The sequence below is a fragment of the Lagopus leucura genome, unplaced genomic scaffold, assembly GCF_019238085.1.
Source record: "Lagopus leucura isolate 7727_CA_CO unplaced genomic scaffold, USGS_WTPT01 203-1_obj-0_obj, whole genome shotgun sequence".
Classification (NCBI taxonomy): Eukaryota; Metazoa; Chordata; class Aves; order Galliformes; family Phasianidae; genus Lagopus; species Lagopus leucura.
In genome coordinates this window covers 40,227-56,987 of record NW_024964955.1, presented here as the reverse complement: position 1 = coordinate 56,987, position 16,761 = coordinate 40,227, and the positions used below count along the sequence as shown (strand labels likewise).

The following is a 16,761-nucleotide window of genomic DNA, read 5'->3' as shown; positions in this document are numbered from 1 at the left end:
CCTGTGCCTCCCCCAAAGCTGTGGAAGACCAGGAACCCCTGGAGGCCGCTGCACTGGTCAGTCTGTAGCACCAGAAAGTGCCAGGACAATCAAGTTACTGGGGCTTCATCAGACTTAAGCTAGAAGTAGTGCATTCAACCATGAAATTTGTGGCCCTAAGTTTCACTTCTGCTTTTACCCTCCTTCTACTTCTAATAGTAAAAATGTTAAATACAATAAATTATCTTTTTTTCTTAGTAGAGAGAGGAGCCTGGCCATGGCATTGTAAGGCAGGTAGAGATTCATAACATCAGCAGTCAATAGGACCAGGAGAAATTTGAAGGTCACTATGAGATTCTACCCAAATCAAGCATGCTTCAGAGTTATCACAGCACTTCTGAAGTTCTGCAGCAGGAAGACTGCACAGGGAAGAAGAGGCATAAAGAGAAAACACCAACCAGAAGGTGACCTGTGACATTGGTTGGAATGAGTTCTTGGTGGATCTTCTGCCCCTTGTTTCCCAAGAAGGGCAACACGCACCAGTGTGCATCTCATCACGTCACTCCAGGTCACAGTGGCAGGGTCAATCTGATAAAGATCCATCCACACCATCACCTCTTGATGGTCAGGGCAACAGCAACCACTGTCTAGTGCAGAGGACTTCCCTGTAGTGTTATTACCATTTTACAAGCTCTATCAACAACTGAGTCTATGATCTCCTTCCCAGTGGTGTAGCGGCCCTGAACGTAGTTGTTGGCAGCATCTTCTTTGCCACTGATGATTTGCTCTGGGTGGAAGAGCATGCGGTAAGTCCCGGTCCTGATCTCATCTGGAAGAAATTGAGATATCATGATTGCCACTAGCATTGTCTACCACATTACTTGCTCTAGTTTAGATGCGGTTCCATGCTGAAACTATTAACCTCACTAGGAGTTTAGGTGGCCAACACCACTCTTCAGGTCAGCAGGAGTCACCCCAACAAGAGGTTTGGGGGACCTTCAACAACTTACCAATGACAGTGGGCTCCAGGTCAACAAACACTGCTCTAGGCACATGCTTCCCTGAGCCTGTCTCATTGAAGAAAGTCCCAAAGGAAGAGTCTGCCCTGAGGATGTCATGGAGGAGATGATGCCATCTGACTGAATCCCATGCTCCAGGCAATACAGTTCCCAACAGGAATTGCCTGTCTGGACACCAGCCTGGCCAATGTGGATGGAAATACACTCCCTCTGCATTGGGATGGCAGAGGGAAGAAAGTTATGAGTATGCACTAAGGAAGTCTAAAGGAGCCATTTCTTTTTATATTTGTGGGGCATACAGCCCACAACCTACATAAAGAGGAACCTTATCCCAGCTTAATGGCAGCCAGAAGACTTTCTCCATAGCAGGCACTGATCTAGCAGGAACTATGCATTCACCCTTCAGGGAGTTGTTGTAGTCTCTCACTAAGACAGATGCCTAGTGGTAGGTCCTTCTGCATCTCAGCACTGTCATTATATTGCACAATGATTCTGTTCCCAGGAACAGGCCACAGAGCTGATAATCTACAGCAATACTGTTGTCAAGTCAAACTGCTCATGATTTTTCTTTTCTCTGCTGTGGGGCAGAAGGCAAGGTGCCACCACAGCCTCCCCATATGCTCTCACAGCCCAACTGATCTTGGGCAGCAGTACAAAGACACCCCTCCACTGCACAGATAAGTTAAGTTTGGAAAAGATCTCTTGATGAAGAAATGATGGGAGAGGTCCCTTTCACTGTTAGGACCCAGTTATTGACTTGCAGAACAGTTTCTCAACCTAATTTAGATTAAGTGTAGGATAAACCTTCTGGAGATAGCTAGAATGGATCCAAGGAAGGATAAGTAAGGAATGATAGCTCATCTCTGTACAAGAGTCATCCCATGAAGCAACTGCTCATAGCTTGAGCTATATGGAGAAGGGCTCATGCACAGGATGTAGCTAAGGTGCTGAACTCTTTGACAGAGGAAATTTCTGGGAGGAATGTGATGAAAACACCCAACACAAGCACCAAGCTTTCAGTTACAAGACTAGAGATACCCAAAGAGTATTAATAGAGAAAAGTTTTGTCTTTGGCCAAGAAGGCCCTACAATATATTTAAGATAGATATGATAGGAAAGTTCATACCCATCTTAAATATCTTGATCTACAGCTTCCCTAAAGTTTGGTTTGCCTTTACTACCTGCTTTGAGTTATGGTCTGGGTAGGATTTGTGGCTGGAGAACCAGCATAGCTGTAATACCCACTGCAGGGCCAACACATGGATGCAGGAACTGTCTCCTCAAGGAGAGACCTTCACCCCCCACCCCACTCCTTATCTGTCCCAGCCCTACAGCAGCACCAGAGGGACATCCATCTTCATCTTAATATCACCACCAACACAGCCTCCAAGTTATCCTCATAATAAAGTGGAGGAAGGTATGAAAACATCAGCAGGCAAGTCTTCCCAGGGCTAAGGGCCCATCGCAGGAAACCTCTTTCCAAGGCTTCCACGTTCTTTATACCCCACAGCCACTTTCCTTCAATGAAACCCCAAAGTCAAGGGGGAAGCACCTTCCCCCAGCAAGAAGGAAGACACCCCAGCTCCTGCCCCCTGCACAGCTGTTGAAAAACAAACCCAAGCACCACAACTACTTACTATGACTCCAAACCACCAAGGCTCCTCAACAAAAATCACAGCACCTAACTTGGAACATACCTGACTGCTCTCTTGAGGACTCTTCTATAGGGAGGTAGAGCCAGGCTTGCACTTAGAGGGCTCCCTCCTGACTCCTTCCCCCTCCTCTTGCACCTGTGGGCAAAGTGTTCAGGTGTTTCTTTTCAGGAAGTGAATGTGGGGTAATGATGTACTCTGTAGGACTTGTACCTGCAGACTTGGAGATTCTTTGGTCTTTTAAATTTTCATTGCTGGTGGGAAATAGGACTGTTATGTGCCTCAGTTTCCCTCCTTTAAAATATGGATAAGAAATATGGTATAGCAAAAATTGATCAGAGATGCTAAGGCTATCGTGGAACTGATGGATGCCCTGGAGGACCTGAAACAGCTGTGGGGAGAGGTGATGATACACAGTATAACACCAGGACTGAGAAGCACCAATAAGACCATCACACTGCAAATGGAAAATGCTTTTATTTTCTATACAGCATACACCAAAGCAAGAAACTCATTGACTTGGGACGTTCCAGAGGCTAGTAACACAAGTTTTAAAATGTGAAGTACACCGAGGTGTGGGGACTGACCCTATGAAGGCTACTAAACCTTATTGTATGGTCCCCCGAACATAGTTTGGTCAACCCAACTGTGGGGTTACCTACTGTAGGGAATCTGCTTTAGCAGGGGGTTGAACTCAATGATCTTTAGAGGTCCCTTCTAAACCCTGTAGTACTGTGATTTTGTGAGCCCCCATCTCTCCACCCTTTCTGGGTGCACCCCTGGGTGGTGGGGCCTGTGAAGGGGGAGAGCAGAAAATGAGGTGTGATGGGGAGGCTAAACAGCTCTGTGTCTCCCAAAAAACTCTGTTTTTCCTCAAAGAGTGGCCAGGATGTGGCACTGGCAGCAAGGGAAGAGGACAGGTTCTTGAAGTTGTAGGTACTTGGTAAGAGTGAGGGAGTTTCTCATCCTTCTCAAGAGAGAGGGGTTGACTTTTGCACCTGACGTGCTCCATGCCCATGTCACCAGATGTGATGCAGGGGATCCGTGTGGGCTGCTGGGGTTGGCTCTGTCCCTGGTCACAGCCCCTCCTGGCCCAGCTCAAAATAGCACAGGACATCCCAGTGGCAGGATAGGGCATAGAGGAGTGGAACAGAACAACTCATGTGTGGGATGGCGCATTGCAAGTGCAGGGTAGGGCATACAAAGAGGAGGAGAGGTCAACCTGGAACAAAATGGGACATCTCAAAGGTAGGATAGGACATCTCAGAACAAGATGAGACATCTCAGGGGCAGGGAAAGAAACGCCGGTGGTGGCTTCTGATGTATCACTATAGAAGGTCCCTATGCCCCTGGTGTTCTGTGTTTCTGGTGCTTTATCTTCTGGATATATGGGATTCATGGGATACACCTTTTGTGGTCACAACTGGAAATCAGCTTGTTTTTTTCCCCAGCCAAGACCTCATAGATGTGAACACGGGCACCTTCCCATACAGCAGGAGGGTATTTTTGGCCAGATACTCGATGCTCATTACATTATACTGCCTGAATTCCTTCCTCAGCCAGATGGGCATGGGGTTCTGGGAAGGGATTCAGGACCTACTGTCCTTGGGGAATTGCCAAAATCCCTGCAACATCTCTGGTTTGCATTTATATGATAAAGGAGCATTGGCATGTGGAGGAGGAGAAGGAGGGTGAGGGGGGTCCTGGAGGCCAGGGGATGCCTGGGGGAAAGGATTATGTAGAGGCTGAAAGGGAGCCGACAGTAAAAACAGAAGGATATGATGGTCAGAGTAGACCCACACTTGATTGCACTGCAAAGTGCAATCAATACCTTTTGAATGCAATACCTGAAATTGTGTTCCATCCCTGCACAAAGTGTGGCAGGAAAGACTGAATTCTCACCCAGCTTTTAGGAAACTGCTGTCTGAAAGTCAGTGCTGTCCTTCCTAAGCCTTGGCTCCAGTTGCTGCCAGAACCAGGTGGTGGCTGATGGAGATTTCAGTGCTCCTATTTCTATCCCACTTCCTTGGGAAATCCGGCTCCTCTGACCTTCGCCTCCCTCTTGGCCCCTCTGACCAGCCTCCAGCCTCGCTTGGCAGAGGCTAAGAAGGAGGATTAATTTTGGAAAGATTTGTCCAAACCGGTGCTGGCTGTGGGTGAGTCCCCCACAGGGATGCAGCTGAAGAGGGAGGATCTCTGCTTTCGCCATCACTTGCCGTCAGCTGCTATCTGCTGTCCCTGGCTCAGCTTTGAGCTTGTAGTCATGGTCTGGTGCTGGCATACACGTGTAGACACCCATAGACAACCCTATGCTTTGGAAAGACAGTCTGGACAGCTTTGGGACATCTCTGGCCAAACCTACAAAGGGACAAGAGCATATCTGACCTTGCTTTGTCCAGCGAGATGTGTGTGAGCGTCTCTTGATTTTCCATCTGTAAAATGGGCACAACCACTGTGTAGCACTGAACAGCTCAATATACTCGTGGGGGATGGACATGTAGGTTGCTGGGCTGTAAAATGCATAAAGCTATGTAGATTTTTATGTAAAGATCCGTATAGATTAATGCTATAGAATAAGCTCACCAGTCCATCCTCAGCTCCAGGGTGCAGGCAGGAGGGGGTCACTGCACAGAGATGCTGTGGGCACGTTGGTGTGTTTTCTGTTGGAAATGTGTGTTAGGAAGGAAAGATGCTGGAGGATTGGTATATTTATTTGATTTTTGCTTTTTGGTCAACTTCCAGTTCTAAGGCCCTGGGCTGGGGGTCAGCTAGGAGCCTTGGCTGCCCAACCGTGGTCTCTCTGGGCATGAATTCAGCTGTCTTGCCTCCAGCTATGTCCTTGCAAATGGCTTGTGGATCTATCTGCCAACCCTTCAACCAAAGACCTGTCCTCCGTAATATCCCACCTGGTGTTCCCTGTAGCTATGACATGGATGGGATTGGTGGGAACTGTTTTGCTGCTCTTGGTAAATTTCTTCTGGAGGAAGAGGGCCAAATTTCTCACCGTCTCCCAGTTTCCTCTCCACGTGCTGGGATGGAGGTCAGGAGAGGGTTTCATCTTGGAACTGGGCTGTGAGGTGAAGAGAGAAGGGGATTGAGAGGAAGGGATATATAGCCCAAAGTAAAGCAGGTGCTTGATGATCTCTGGCTTGATGGAGAGTGGGTGAAGGGAATCAGGGTGAGCAGGGATGGTTTGGCCAGGAATATACCTTGAAAATGAAGCACCTGGATCTGCATGGATGGTGGGGATGTGGATGGGGGTAGACTGGACAACATGGACAGCCCTGCAGGTGGGTCTGGAGTGGCTGGTTAGTGATCCATGACTCTTGGGGTCCAAACTCACCTTAAGCTGTGAGAGAGAGGCAAAGCCATGCTGCATTCTGTGGTTGCTTATAAATGATCATTTGGATGAAAGGTGATGGTTTCTTGGATGAAGGTTTTGGCAGGGAAAAGAGTAGTTGCAAAATAACCTGAAATCTAGCATTCCCAGTAGGAGAAATTGTGAAATCTCTCTGGAGATCATAGTCAGAGAATCATTTGAGTTGGAAGGGACCCTTAAATGTCATCTAGTCCAATTCCCTGGCAATGAATAGGGACATCTACAGCTGGATCAGGTTGCTCAGAATCCTCTCTAGCCTGACCTTGAATGTCTGCAGGTATGGGGCATGATCCTCTTACCAATCAAGGTTTTCCCTTCCCAATATAGTTGTGACTGTGTATGGGGACAACCGTGTTTGGAGACTTGAGTGAGAGCATGACCAGGGCTGTTGTAGGAAAGGGAGCTTTTACAAAGGCTATGGACCTGAATGAGCAGCTGCTGGAGGTGATGGGAGAACCAAGCATTGGAAACTCAACAGATTGTAGCTTTAATAGGGACCTTTCCAAAACAACATGTCCCCCTGCCCTGCTGAGGACACCACCCTCTTCCCCACACATGGAAATGTCCAGGAGAAGGAATAGGGGAGATTGGGAAGGAAAAGAGGAGGAAGAAGAGATATGAAAGTTAGGTAGCTCTATGGGTCAAAAATATACAACACTGATATCATACACGGCTGTCAGTCCTCTCCAACCAGCAGGTTGGGGCCAGGTGTTGGCCCCGTGTGGCCATCCCCGCTCCAAGTCAACCCCTGCCCCGCGAGCATCACTTCCGCCGCCCAATTTGGGCCATGAGGTGTGCATTGGCAGCAGCCTTCGCCCGCAAGTTTTTGGCTTTGGCAATGTTGAAGAGGATATTCATGATGTTGGTGGGGACGTCGAGGGACAGGGTGACCTTGGTGCGGCGGTCGCTTTTGGCACGGTTTTGGTAGGTCTTCCCCTTCACCTGCGCCTGGGAGGTGTATTTGTAATGGCCTTCCCCTGGGAATGTCCTTTTCCCTCTCTCTTCCTCTGCTTCCTCCTCCTCCTCGGATGCTTCCTCTGCTGGATGGTAGTCATAGCCACGCTTGTCCAAGACGGTGTTTTCCTCTGGGAGGCTCTTCTGGGCCTCAGTGATGGCCGCGTTGAGGCAGCTGAAAATGGAGGCAGCGTTGTAGAGGCGGAAGGCCCTGCTGGTTTCTGTGGCACAGAGGAGGGCAAGGAGGAGCAACAGCTTGGCGTGGGGCATGATGGTGGCCTGCCCAGTGGAGAGAGCGAGAGGAGGGCAGAGATGGGTGTCAGCTTCCCAGCAGGCATGGGGCAGAGTACCACCATCCCTTCATCATCTCCTGTCCCAGATTCATGGGTTCAACTCCCAGATCCCAAAATCATAGAATCATTTGGGTTGGAAGGGATCTTTAAGATCACCTCGTTCCAGCCCCCTTGCTATAGGCAAGGACACTTTCCACTAGACCAGGTTGCTCAGAACCCCATCCAGCCTGGATTCACCTGGGTTCACCTCCCATGTTTCAGAGTCTTGACTTCACCTCCCAGATCCCAAAGACTTGTGTTCACCTCCTGTGTCCCACAGTCCTGAGTTCATCTCCCTCATCCCACTCTCCTTGGGGTTCACCTCCCACATCTTGAAGTCCTGTGTTCACCTCCCACACCCCAAAGCCTTGGATTTGCCTCCCATATCCTACACTCTTGGGTTCACCTCTCATGTCCCAAAGTCCAGAACTCACCTCCTAAATCTCAAAGTCATGGGTTCATCTCCCATGTAAAAAAATCGTGAGTTAATCTAACAAGTCTCCCCCAAGGTTCCATCTAACATTCGGGGCAAGTGGGAATGAATTACTTTAGGACATCTTCCTCTAAAGTTCAACCTCCAAACCCCGGGTTTGGGGGTACTGGGTAGGATGGCCAAGGAGTTTTGCAAAATTGAAGCCTCTATGGAAGATTTGGCCTTCTCACTGTTGACATCATGACACAGTAACATCACTCACTACTTGAAATCCGATCATTTTAATGTCCCAAAATCTTGGTTAAAAAAACTTGAAAATTTTTGAGATAACCTCAATACTGCAAAACCTTCCCATCTTCAAGTCCATATGTGCACCCATCTGCTCGGCTAAAGGTCTACAAAGAATTTCCAGGCGGGGATTCTTTCACCTTATCGACAACGGTACAACCAGCCCCCCAGCCAGCCCCGATGTCACCCTGACCCTGAAAGCACCTGGAGGTGGACTGCCATTCCCAATCTTCTGGCCCCATCTTGTGGCAAGAGCATCTCATGGCAAGCTCTGGCCAGCAGGAAAAGTCAGTCACAAGGATGCAACAGCATCTCTTGGGGTCTTCTGGGTGAGTGGGTGTCTTCCAAAATTCAACCAGCCCCCTTATCTCATGAACTGTCATCACGAATCTGCTCTTCAGTCAATCTGTGAAATTGGAGTCATTTTAACTGTCCTTTGCTGTCCCTTGGGAGAAGCAGATCAGGGCAGGTTCATCCCCTTAACTCTGCCCTTTGCTGTCCCTTGGGAGGAGCAGATCAGGGCAGGTTCATCCCCTTAACTCTGCCCTTTCTTTCCCTGGCAGAGGGAGATCAGGGCAGGTTTATATCTTAAATCTGCCTTTTCGCTGTCCCTTGTGGAAGGGGTTAAGTGTGGATTTATCCCCTTTATCCAGAGAAAAGAAGGGTGTGAAACATCTGTGTTATGACCCAGGTAGCATTATCAAAACTGCTACTGCAGGACGGTGAGCAAAACCCTTGCCAGGCACACAACCCCCACATGAATGTGATTTGGGACCCAAAGTTCTTCTTCCTTCAGCCCCAAATCAGACATTGAGATCCTGGGGTTCAGGTTTTGCTTACAAATCCTATCAAGGCGAGCATCTGTTCTTCCACCCCAAAGCAGGTGTCTTTTTTGCCCCAGATGATGCGGCCATCCCAGCAAACTCCTAGCAGAACGGAGGGGCTCAGGGCATGAATTTGGAAACTGCCATCCTTCCTCTTACCCTTTCCTGCTACCTTACACATCCCCAGGCTGCTATTGGAATGGCAGGAATAGCTCTGAAAATGCTCACAGAGACAGTGAGGCTGCTGGCAGTGAACTGCACTGATATGAGAAGCTGCTGCTGAGCATCTCCCTGTCCTCTTCACCTCTCCCTTGTATTTCTCAGCTGTTTGAAATGGGCGGTTTGGCTCCCCAGCTGGAAAAAAACCTCTGTGGGGACCTTGGCTGAGCAAAGAGAAAGGCAGGACAGAAATCAAAGCGAAGCAGTAAGGAAATGAAGCATCCCGACGAGCAAATCTGATTTCTAGCTTGTTATTATTAATTATTATTTTTGCGTGGGGACTTTTCTCCCCTGTCAGAAAGTTTCGTTTTGTTTTTAATAACTGGAAATGGGTCATCCCTTCCTAAGATCAGGAAGAAGAAGAAAAATTGCAGCAAATCTGAGAAAGTCAGAGTGAAATCTGCCGCTGCCGGAGGGTGACCCATGAGTGGGAATTGCAGGGACCCCGTGAGCAGTTTCCAGGCATTATTATGGGATGGTGCCCATCGATGGACAACTCTACCTCTTGGATTTAAAAGAGAAAAGTGAATCACTGCAGCACGGCAGCTCCGGCAGAGTGGGGACAGAGCTGTATCATCCACAGCAGAGGTATAGCATAAATCTGTTTTTTTTTTTTCCCCAGCAGAAATGTAAGTCTGGAATAAAATAATACTGCAAATGAGACTTGCAGACTTTTAAACTCTTTCTGTCTGATGTTGCCTCCACTTCCCCAGTGAACCTCTCCTGGGAATGCTGATTCCCAGGGCTCCAAACCCATGCTGACCCGGTGAGGATAAGGCTATGCCCTCGTCTCTCCATCCCTTTACCCACAGCAGTGATTTATATTCCCACTTTCTGATTTCCCAACATTTCCATACCCTTTTCCTGCCTGATCTCCCTCCAAAAATTGCTATAATAACCCCAAATCTATTTATTCTGGAGAGAGTCTTACTACTTTTCCCTATCCCATTTTTATTTTCTCTTGCAGAAAGACGTGGAACCTGATCTCCCGAGCACTGAAATATTTCAAGTTTGTGCAAACGAAGCTGGTTAATAAATGAAATCCAGGCACTCACCTGGCAGTCCTCGGTGCTGGGATGGGAAGGGGCTGCTGCGTGCGGCTCTCACTCCGAGCAGAGAGACATCAGCGCCTTCCCCTCAACTTCTGCACCCTCTCTTTTCTTTTATTGTTATTAAGAGGGCTGTGATATTTTTTCTCTCTATGGAAACGCTTTTCCCCTCCCTCGTGTATATATAAAAATGAGCGATCACGGGGTTTGAGTCGTAACTCCAGACGTGGAGCCTTCGTTTGGGCATGATTGCATTAAAATGAAATCAGAAGGAGCTGGCGACGTCACGGGGCTGCAGTGCCTCTCCCCATTCAGAAAGTAAAAAAATAAAAAAGGGGGGGGGGGGGAGAGAAAAAGACCTCTGAACCCGACAAGCAGGTGACGCTCACCCAAAAACAGGGCTGTCGTCAGTGCTGGGGCTTTGCAGGGTCACACAGACACGTTTCTTCCACTCTTCTTGCACTCAGTGCAAGGATATTTTAAATGCAAAGAATTGCTGTCGCCCCTAAGGATGCCCGTTTAGGTTTTCAGCAGTGTTATCCCAGTCATTTATTTTCAAAGTGTGGAGCTGGTGCATCTTCTTGGCTGGGTTTTGCCCACAAGCCCTGTCCACAGTCCCTCAGACTCCCTAAACACACTGAGATCCAGCAGAACAAATTCAGATTGCTCCAAGGTTGCAACCAAGAAGAAAACCTCAGTCCATTGCCCCAGGACTCCTGGTGTAGTCAGTCTGTAGTCCCAGCACTGCTCTAATCCTGGTGTAGTCTTGGTGCTAAAGAGAGAGTGAGATTGGAGATCTACCCCAAGTTCTTTACTATGAAAGTGGTGAGGTGCTGGAAAAGGCTGCCCAGAGAGGTTGTGGATGCCCTGACCATCCCTGGAGGTGTTCAAGGTCAGGTTGGATGGGCCCTGGGAAGCCTGGCCCCTTCCAACCGGGCCATTCTGTGATTCCTGTTGGAAATGAGGACTGTTCCATGTGGTGCTGGTATGATAGACCTCAAAAAGTCATGTTTCTGGGAAAGGATTCCTCCAAAACTCACCACAGATTGGATGGGCTGCAGGCTCCTGAATGGCTTTAAAGCCCGTTACCATTAATTGTCATTGTCTGGGAAAAGAACAAATCCTACTGAACTTGGGGAAAGCCCTCTGAGTCCCCTGCCAGAAGTCTTGTCTTCCACAAATGACTCTGAGTGGGCTCTGAGTGAGGATGGGGAAATGCTCTCAGCCCTGGACCACACGCCTGCAGTGGTCACAGGTGCTCCTTGGAGAAATAAAGCTGTGGATCTTCTTGGATGAAGATCTTTGGGCTTTTCACCAGGCCCTTGAAGTTTCCCTTGAAGCTGAAATGTAACAACTGTCAACAGCAAGAGCTCCCCATTGCCTTCTGTCCCAGGTTGAGCATTTTCCCCTTAATCGCCTCCAGCTGTTGGCTGAGACACGTTGGCACCCACTGCTGCAGCAATCCATTCCTCTTTTCATCCTAGGCTTCTAACTTCCTATTTCCATTTCCCCTCCATCACTAAGACCTGGAAGACAGTTTTGTTATCCAAATCCTTGGAGCCAGTGGTTGTCACTGGAAACCAACCTGCCTGCAGATGCTAGTGCAAGGACCTGAGTGAAAAACTCCATTGGAGGGACTCCTTCCTAGCAAAGAGAAAGGGAAACCACCACCTGGCCCACGATTCTCACTCTCTAGAAAACATTTCCAACCAAATTTGTTGCAGAGGGATGAACTTTCTCTAAGGACTGTAGGATCTCTGAGCTATTGAAATCCTTCGTCTCATCCTTTGTGAAAATAGTGATGGATGAGAGCTATTTCTAACTCATCCCTCATGGTGGAGATCCACTAAAAATGATTTCCCTTTACTCTCATTGCAGAGGTGGGAGTGCTGAATCTTGGCAACCTTTGGCTTCCTTGGGTTGTGTCCTCAACCTTGGTGAGGTGAGGAGGGCTGGGTCAGCCCCATTACCTGATGTATTATTTATCACTGGGGGACTGGTCCAACTCCTAAGTTTTGTGCCTAGAGTGAGTGGCGAGGGCTTGGCTAGGATTTATATCCTTGTGCTTCCTTGGAGACATGTTTGGCATCTTCTTGATCCCTGAGGACTGTACAGTCCTTGCAGTGGTCCTTGCAAAAAGCTCAGGAGACCCTCGGATCCTGTTGGGCTCAGACCACTGACAACTCCACGTGCTTGAAAGTGGGTTAGGGATGATCCGCCCACTTTCTTCCCCTGATTTTTTGGGGCTGAGGTTGGAAGAAGGGAGTTGAACTTGCAAATCCGTGTGGGATGGGGACTCTTAGTGTCAAGTTGGATGATGAGTGCTTCATGAATGGTGTGTGGGTCCCTCTGTTCCCCTGCCTATCAGAAGGATAGGCATGTCTCACTATGGCAGAGGGGAACCACTGAAAGTCTCTTGGGGGGGCATTTTGCATTTAACAGTCTGGAGATCAATGGAGGAACTCCTTCTTCTAGTGTGAGGTGTGGGTCTGGCATCCCATGGGCCCAAAGGTGGGGAAGAACTGCTAACCCCAAAATCAAAGCCTGTTGCACCTCTCTGACACAAGGACCTCATGGCTCTGATCATCTCCAGGAGTTTCAGACCTTCAGGTCAAGATGGAAACCCTGCCATTGCCAGAACTTTGTAACCTGGGGTACATGGGGAAGGGGTTATAGGATAGGGAGCAGTATGATGTTAAATTAGATTACCTGACCCATCTTAAAGCTCACTTTCATCCAGAGGTGGTGGGGCCTTAAATTCATTTCAGTGCATCACTAAAGTGAATTAAATTGTATAAAATTGCAGCTGCTTTCACAACAGTGATCGGTGCTCCACCTTTTCAATTGGTCTGTCCTTTGTGATGGGGTGCATGTCCTTCCACACTAATGTTTTCTTGGGGCTGGATGTGTGATGAGAACATATCAGCATTCAGTTTTTATCCATTGCAATCACTTCAGGTTGTGCCCATGGGTTGTGCCCACGCTCCAAATTGTTAGACATGTGGTGATCAGCTCTTCTTGGTTGGTGGCAATGGGACATGGTGGAGGGAAAGGCTGCCTCCATGCCAGGAGGTCTTGTAGGACCCTAAGGAGGTGTTTAGCAGTACCATCTCTCACTTGAGCTCTTTGACGTCTGCAGCTTTGCATGGGAGGGTGACAAGCAAGAGTCCATCAGGGTTGAGCACATCTCTGTTTGGGGAAATGTGATGGCAGCAGTTTCCAAAGATCAAAAAGCAAGGAAGGAGTTAATGGTTAATAAACTGCTTTCTTTCAGGTTAGGGATGATTTGTCCCCATGACTATAAAGTTGTTGGGTGAAGCCACACTGAAGACGCGCTACATTGGAAGGAAATGGGTTATACCCATGGGTCTTGTTCAAAAGTCAATCAAGTCAATCCTGTAGTGCTAATAGCCCATATAATTCTGTGTTGTTGTGGGTTTCTTTTTGCTTAGTTTAGTTTTTTTTTCTTCTTCTTCTTCTTCTTTCTTTTTCAAATGATGAAAACTATCTAAGAATGAAGCCAAAGCATGGTGATGAATGCACTTATCATCCAGCAGATACTGGTGGAGCCATGTAGTGAAAGCCATCTCCATCTCCCATACTGCCAGCAGACGATGGGGCATATTTCTGTGGCTATTTACCCATAAAATGCTTCACTGTTGGGCAAGGAGGCAAATCTGCACTCTAGACATGGAGACTTCAGTGTGATTTTATTAGGGGAAAATAGAAAAGAGAGGCCAGTTCTTAAGGAAGAGAGATGAAAGAAGTCAAGCTGTCTGGTTCATCTCTATTGGACTGTTTTAGCTGTCACTGTCTGGCTACTGTGGCTCACTGATCCTTGCATTACTCTTTGCTTTTTGCGGAGCTCAGAGGGAAGATTTTTCCTGTACAATCTGAAAATATCAGAGCACAAAAATGAACCTCAGGAAAGGGCACTCTCAGGAGCTCACAGATGGCCCAAAGTCCCCAAAGTTTCTCCAAAGAATTACCTAACTTTGAAAAATGAAGGCTTTGTCATGAGCGTCCTCGCAGGTCTCCCTTTGTGCGTCTGTCTCTCCAGGAGCAGGACACTTTCCCACCTCTCCACAGCCTCTCTCACTCTTGCCAAGCTCAATTTCCTTCTGTGATTCATCGTTTAAGTCTAAACGTGGGCAGCTGGAGAGGATCTTATTAAAATTTCATCACCACAAACGTTCCACTACTGGGAAAAATAAGACACAGTGTCTCATGGTCATAGCACACCAGAAGCAAAACTCACATCCCAAATACCCAGACGAAAGTTTTGACTTGCTCAGGAAGGCAAAGGCAATGTGATGATGCACAGTCCTGGATTTACACCAGGATTGCATAGAGGAGGGGGACGTGGATGCTCTGAAGGTCCATGGATGGGCAAAAAAGGATTTTCTGAGTTGCTTTGTCTCATGTTTAATAACCTCTGGGACTCTTTACACTCCCAGGGCTATGGATGTTGGACACTCGAGTCTGCCTGTTCTCCATCTCACTCTAACCCAATGGCAAAGGACTCTTCCTCTCCCACAAAGCTCATTTCTGTTGGGATTTTCCTCTCCATTACACAGTTTTGGGAGTGGTTTTTTGCCCATGCTGACAGCATGGCAGCTCCAAAAGGGATGTAGAGATCACGCCAATGGCTTGGAAGGTCCATGACTTTAAGGTAGGACCTTGGTAATGTGCGCCAAATTTTTGTTGACCCAACCACTTTTTCAAGAACTACCAAGCTTTACCATTATCAGCTTATTGGCCATGAAATAGATATTGGTTCTTGATGATTTCCCTCTAAGTGAAGAAAAAAAAATAACACTGGAGAAGAAACATTAATCTTAAATCTTCCACATAGCCTTCACCGGTGGTTTTTGTTTGCTATCTCTATGTCACATTTCCTACCCATTCTCCAAATAGGCATTTCATATAATAGAATGACAGAATCATTAAGGTTGGAAAAGACCACTTAGATCATCTAGTCCACCAACCCATCACCACCATGCCCACTAAACCATGTCCTGTGCACTGTGTGCATGGCATGCGCCTGTAGCTATGTGGATATCACATGTCCAGTAGGAATAAACATCTGAAATGAAGAAAAAGTGCAAGAAATATAATGGCTGCATCTCTATTGTTGGGTTATATTGCTTCTCCAGCAATTTTTTGCTGCAGGAGTCATGGCCAAGGGCTGGCCACTTGGTTTCATGAGCCACATGGAGGTACTCAGGGTGGCTTTAAGAGCAAAGTTGGACATATGCTGGGGACATGGAGACCTGGTGGTGGAGCTCCAAGTGTTGTGTAGGAAACGCTCAAGGCAGGAGATGGGTGAACTAAACCCTGAGGGATCAGAAAGGATTTTCCTTGGTGGTTTCTGGAGTGAGACCAAGGCAGCTCTTGTCAATCACCAGTTCCTGGACAAGGAGTGTTTCTCCTTGGTTTTGCTCCAAACCCATGCAGTAATTCTGCTGGAGGTGAATCCATCCCAGTTTTTGCTCTTGCTCACCCCAGCTCAGAGCTGCCTGCCCAGCATCAAAGGATTTTGAGGATTTTTCAGTATTTTTCCTCCCTCTCCACAATGTCACAGCCATTGGGTTGCCATTCCATCTTTGCTATGGACAGAAGATAGTGCTCACCAACAGGATTCTTACCTTCACCAGCAGTGCTGCCAAGTGGCTGCGTACACCAAAGCAGTGGCACAGTGATTGCTGTTACTCCACCAAGCAATGGATATCACCCAGAAGTCACCTCCATCACATAGACCAGACAAGGAGGATGGATGTTTTTGCAAGATGCACCTTGCTGATGCTTGGGTCCAGCCCTGCATTAACTCCATGCCCAATTGCATCTCCAGAGCCTAATTACTCTCGCTCTGAAAATACTGGGTGATTAATTTACCTCACTGGATGTAATTCAGGCTGGTGACACAGTGGTGAACTTCTTTGTTGCTTTTGACTCTTGCAGGAGTGAAGACAGGGACTTTTGTCAGCTCCCTCCCAAGCAACCTGTCTGCTTTCATCTGCCAGCAAGGCCAGAGGATGCTGGATGATGCTCGGGTCTTGGCTGTCATTGTGGCCGTTTCAAGGGCTGTATCATTACTGAATTACTCAATTACTCCAGTCCAGCCTCTTCATTTCTCACGGTCCATTTTCTTTTGTCAAGGTTGCTAAGGAACTACCTGCTGACTTTGGATACCTCGATCAGGCAAGTTTCTCCTCCCTGCACCTCCTTGCAAGGCTTTGCTGGCCTGATGTGCCAGACAGAGCTGAAATCCCAATGCTAAGAGGCTGAGTGTGCTTGAGCTATCGGTGCACATATGGCCATATAGCCCATGCACCTTCACAGCTGCAAAAGGAGCAGTGGGGCCACCCATGCTCTAAAATCACCCAGCACTTTGCAAACTCCACGAGGATTATTGAAGCTGACTTTATGTTAATTAAAACCCAAACGTGCATCTCTCCTCCTATGCTCTTCGCTTTTTATGGCCGTTCTCCAACGTGTGATGTTCAGGAATCTTCTGGCTTTGCCCCGTTTGGAGCAGCCCCAACTCCCTGCACCTGGAAAGCCAACAGCTTGCCAGCAAATCACTCGGCCCTAAAAGTCTCCCCAACCCCACAATCAAATCATTTCAAGAAA

The 16,761-nt window shown here is 47.9% G+C and overlaps 1 protein-coding gene and 1 long non-coding RNA gene across 3 annotated transcripts; both read right to left on the bottom strand.

Annotated features, from left to right (window-relative positions):
- Positions 1-6: 6 nt before the first annotated feature.
- LOC122191923 lies at positions 7-2,845 on the bottom strand. 2 transcript variants are annotated; one of them, XR_006182488.1, is made up of 3 exons: positions 2,696-2,845; positions 990-1,208; positions 7-808 (listed from the first exon to the last, which is right to left on the bottom strand). It is a non-coding gene; the product is annotated as an uncharacterized LOC122191923 (long non-coding RNA). The 2 variants fall into 2 exon arrangements; XR_006182489.1 differs by lacking the exon at positions 2,696-2,845 and adding an exon at positions 2,636-2,669.
- Positions 2,846-3,105: 260 nt separating this feature from the next.
- UCN3 (urocortin 3) lies at positions 3,106-10,290 on the bottom strand. The gene is made up of 2 exons (XM_042892326.1): positions 10,135-10,290; positions 3,106-7,262 (listed from the first exon to the last, which is right to left on the bottom strand). Exon 2 carries the CDS (start codon positions 7,251-7,253, stop codon positions 6,792-6,794), a length of 462 nt encoding a protein of 153 aa, XP_042748260.1. The 5' UTR covers positions 7,254-7,262; positions 10,135-10,290; the 3' UTR covers positions 3,106-6,791.
- Between the last annotated feature and the right edge of the window lie 6,471 nt (positions 10,291-16,761).

Coding starts and splice junctions, on each gene's coding strand:
- UCN3 (XM_042892326.1), bottom strand. CDS start 7,253: ATGCCCCACGCCAAGCTGTTGCTCCTCCTTGCCCTCCTCTGTGCCACA.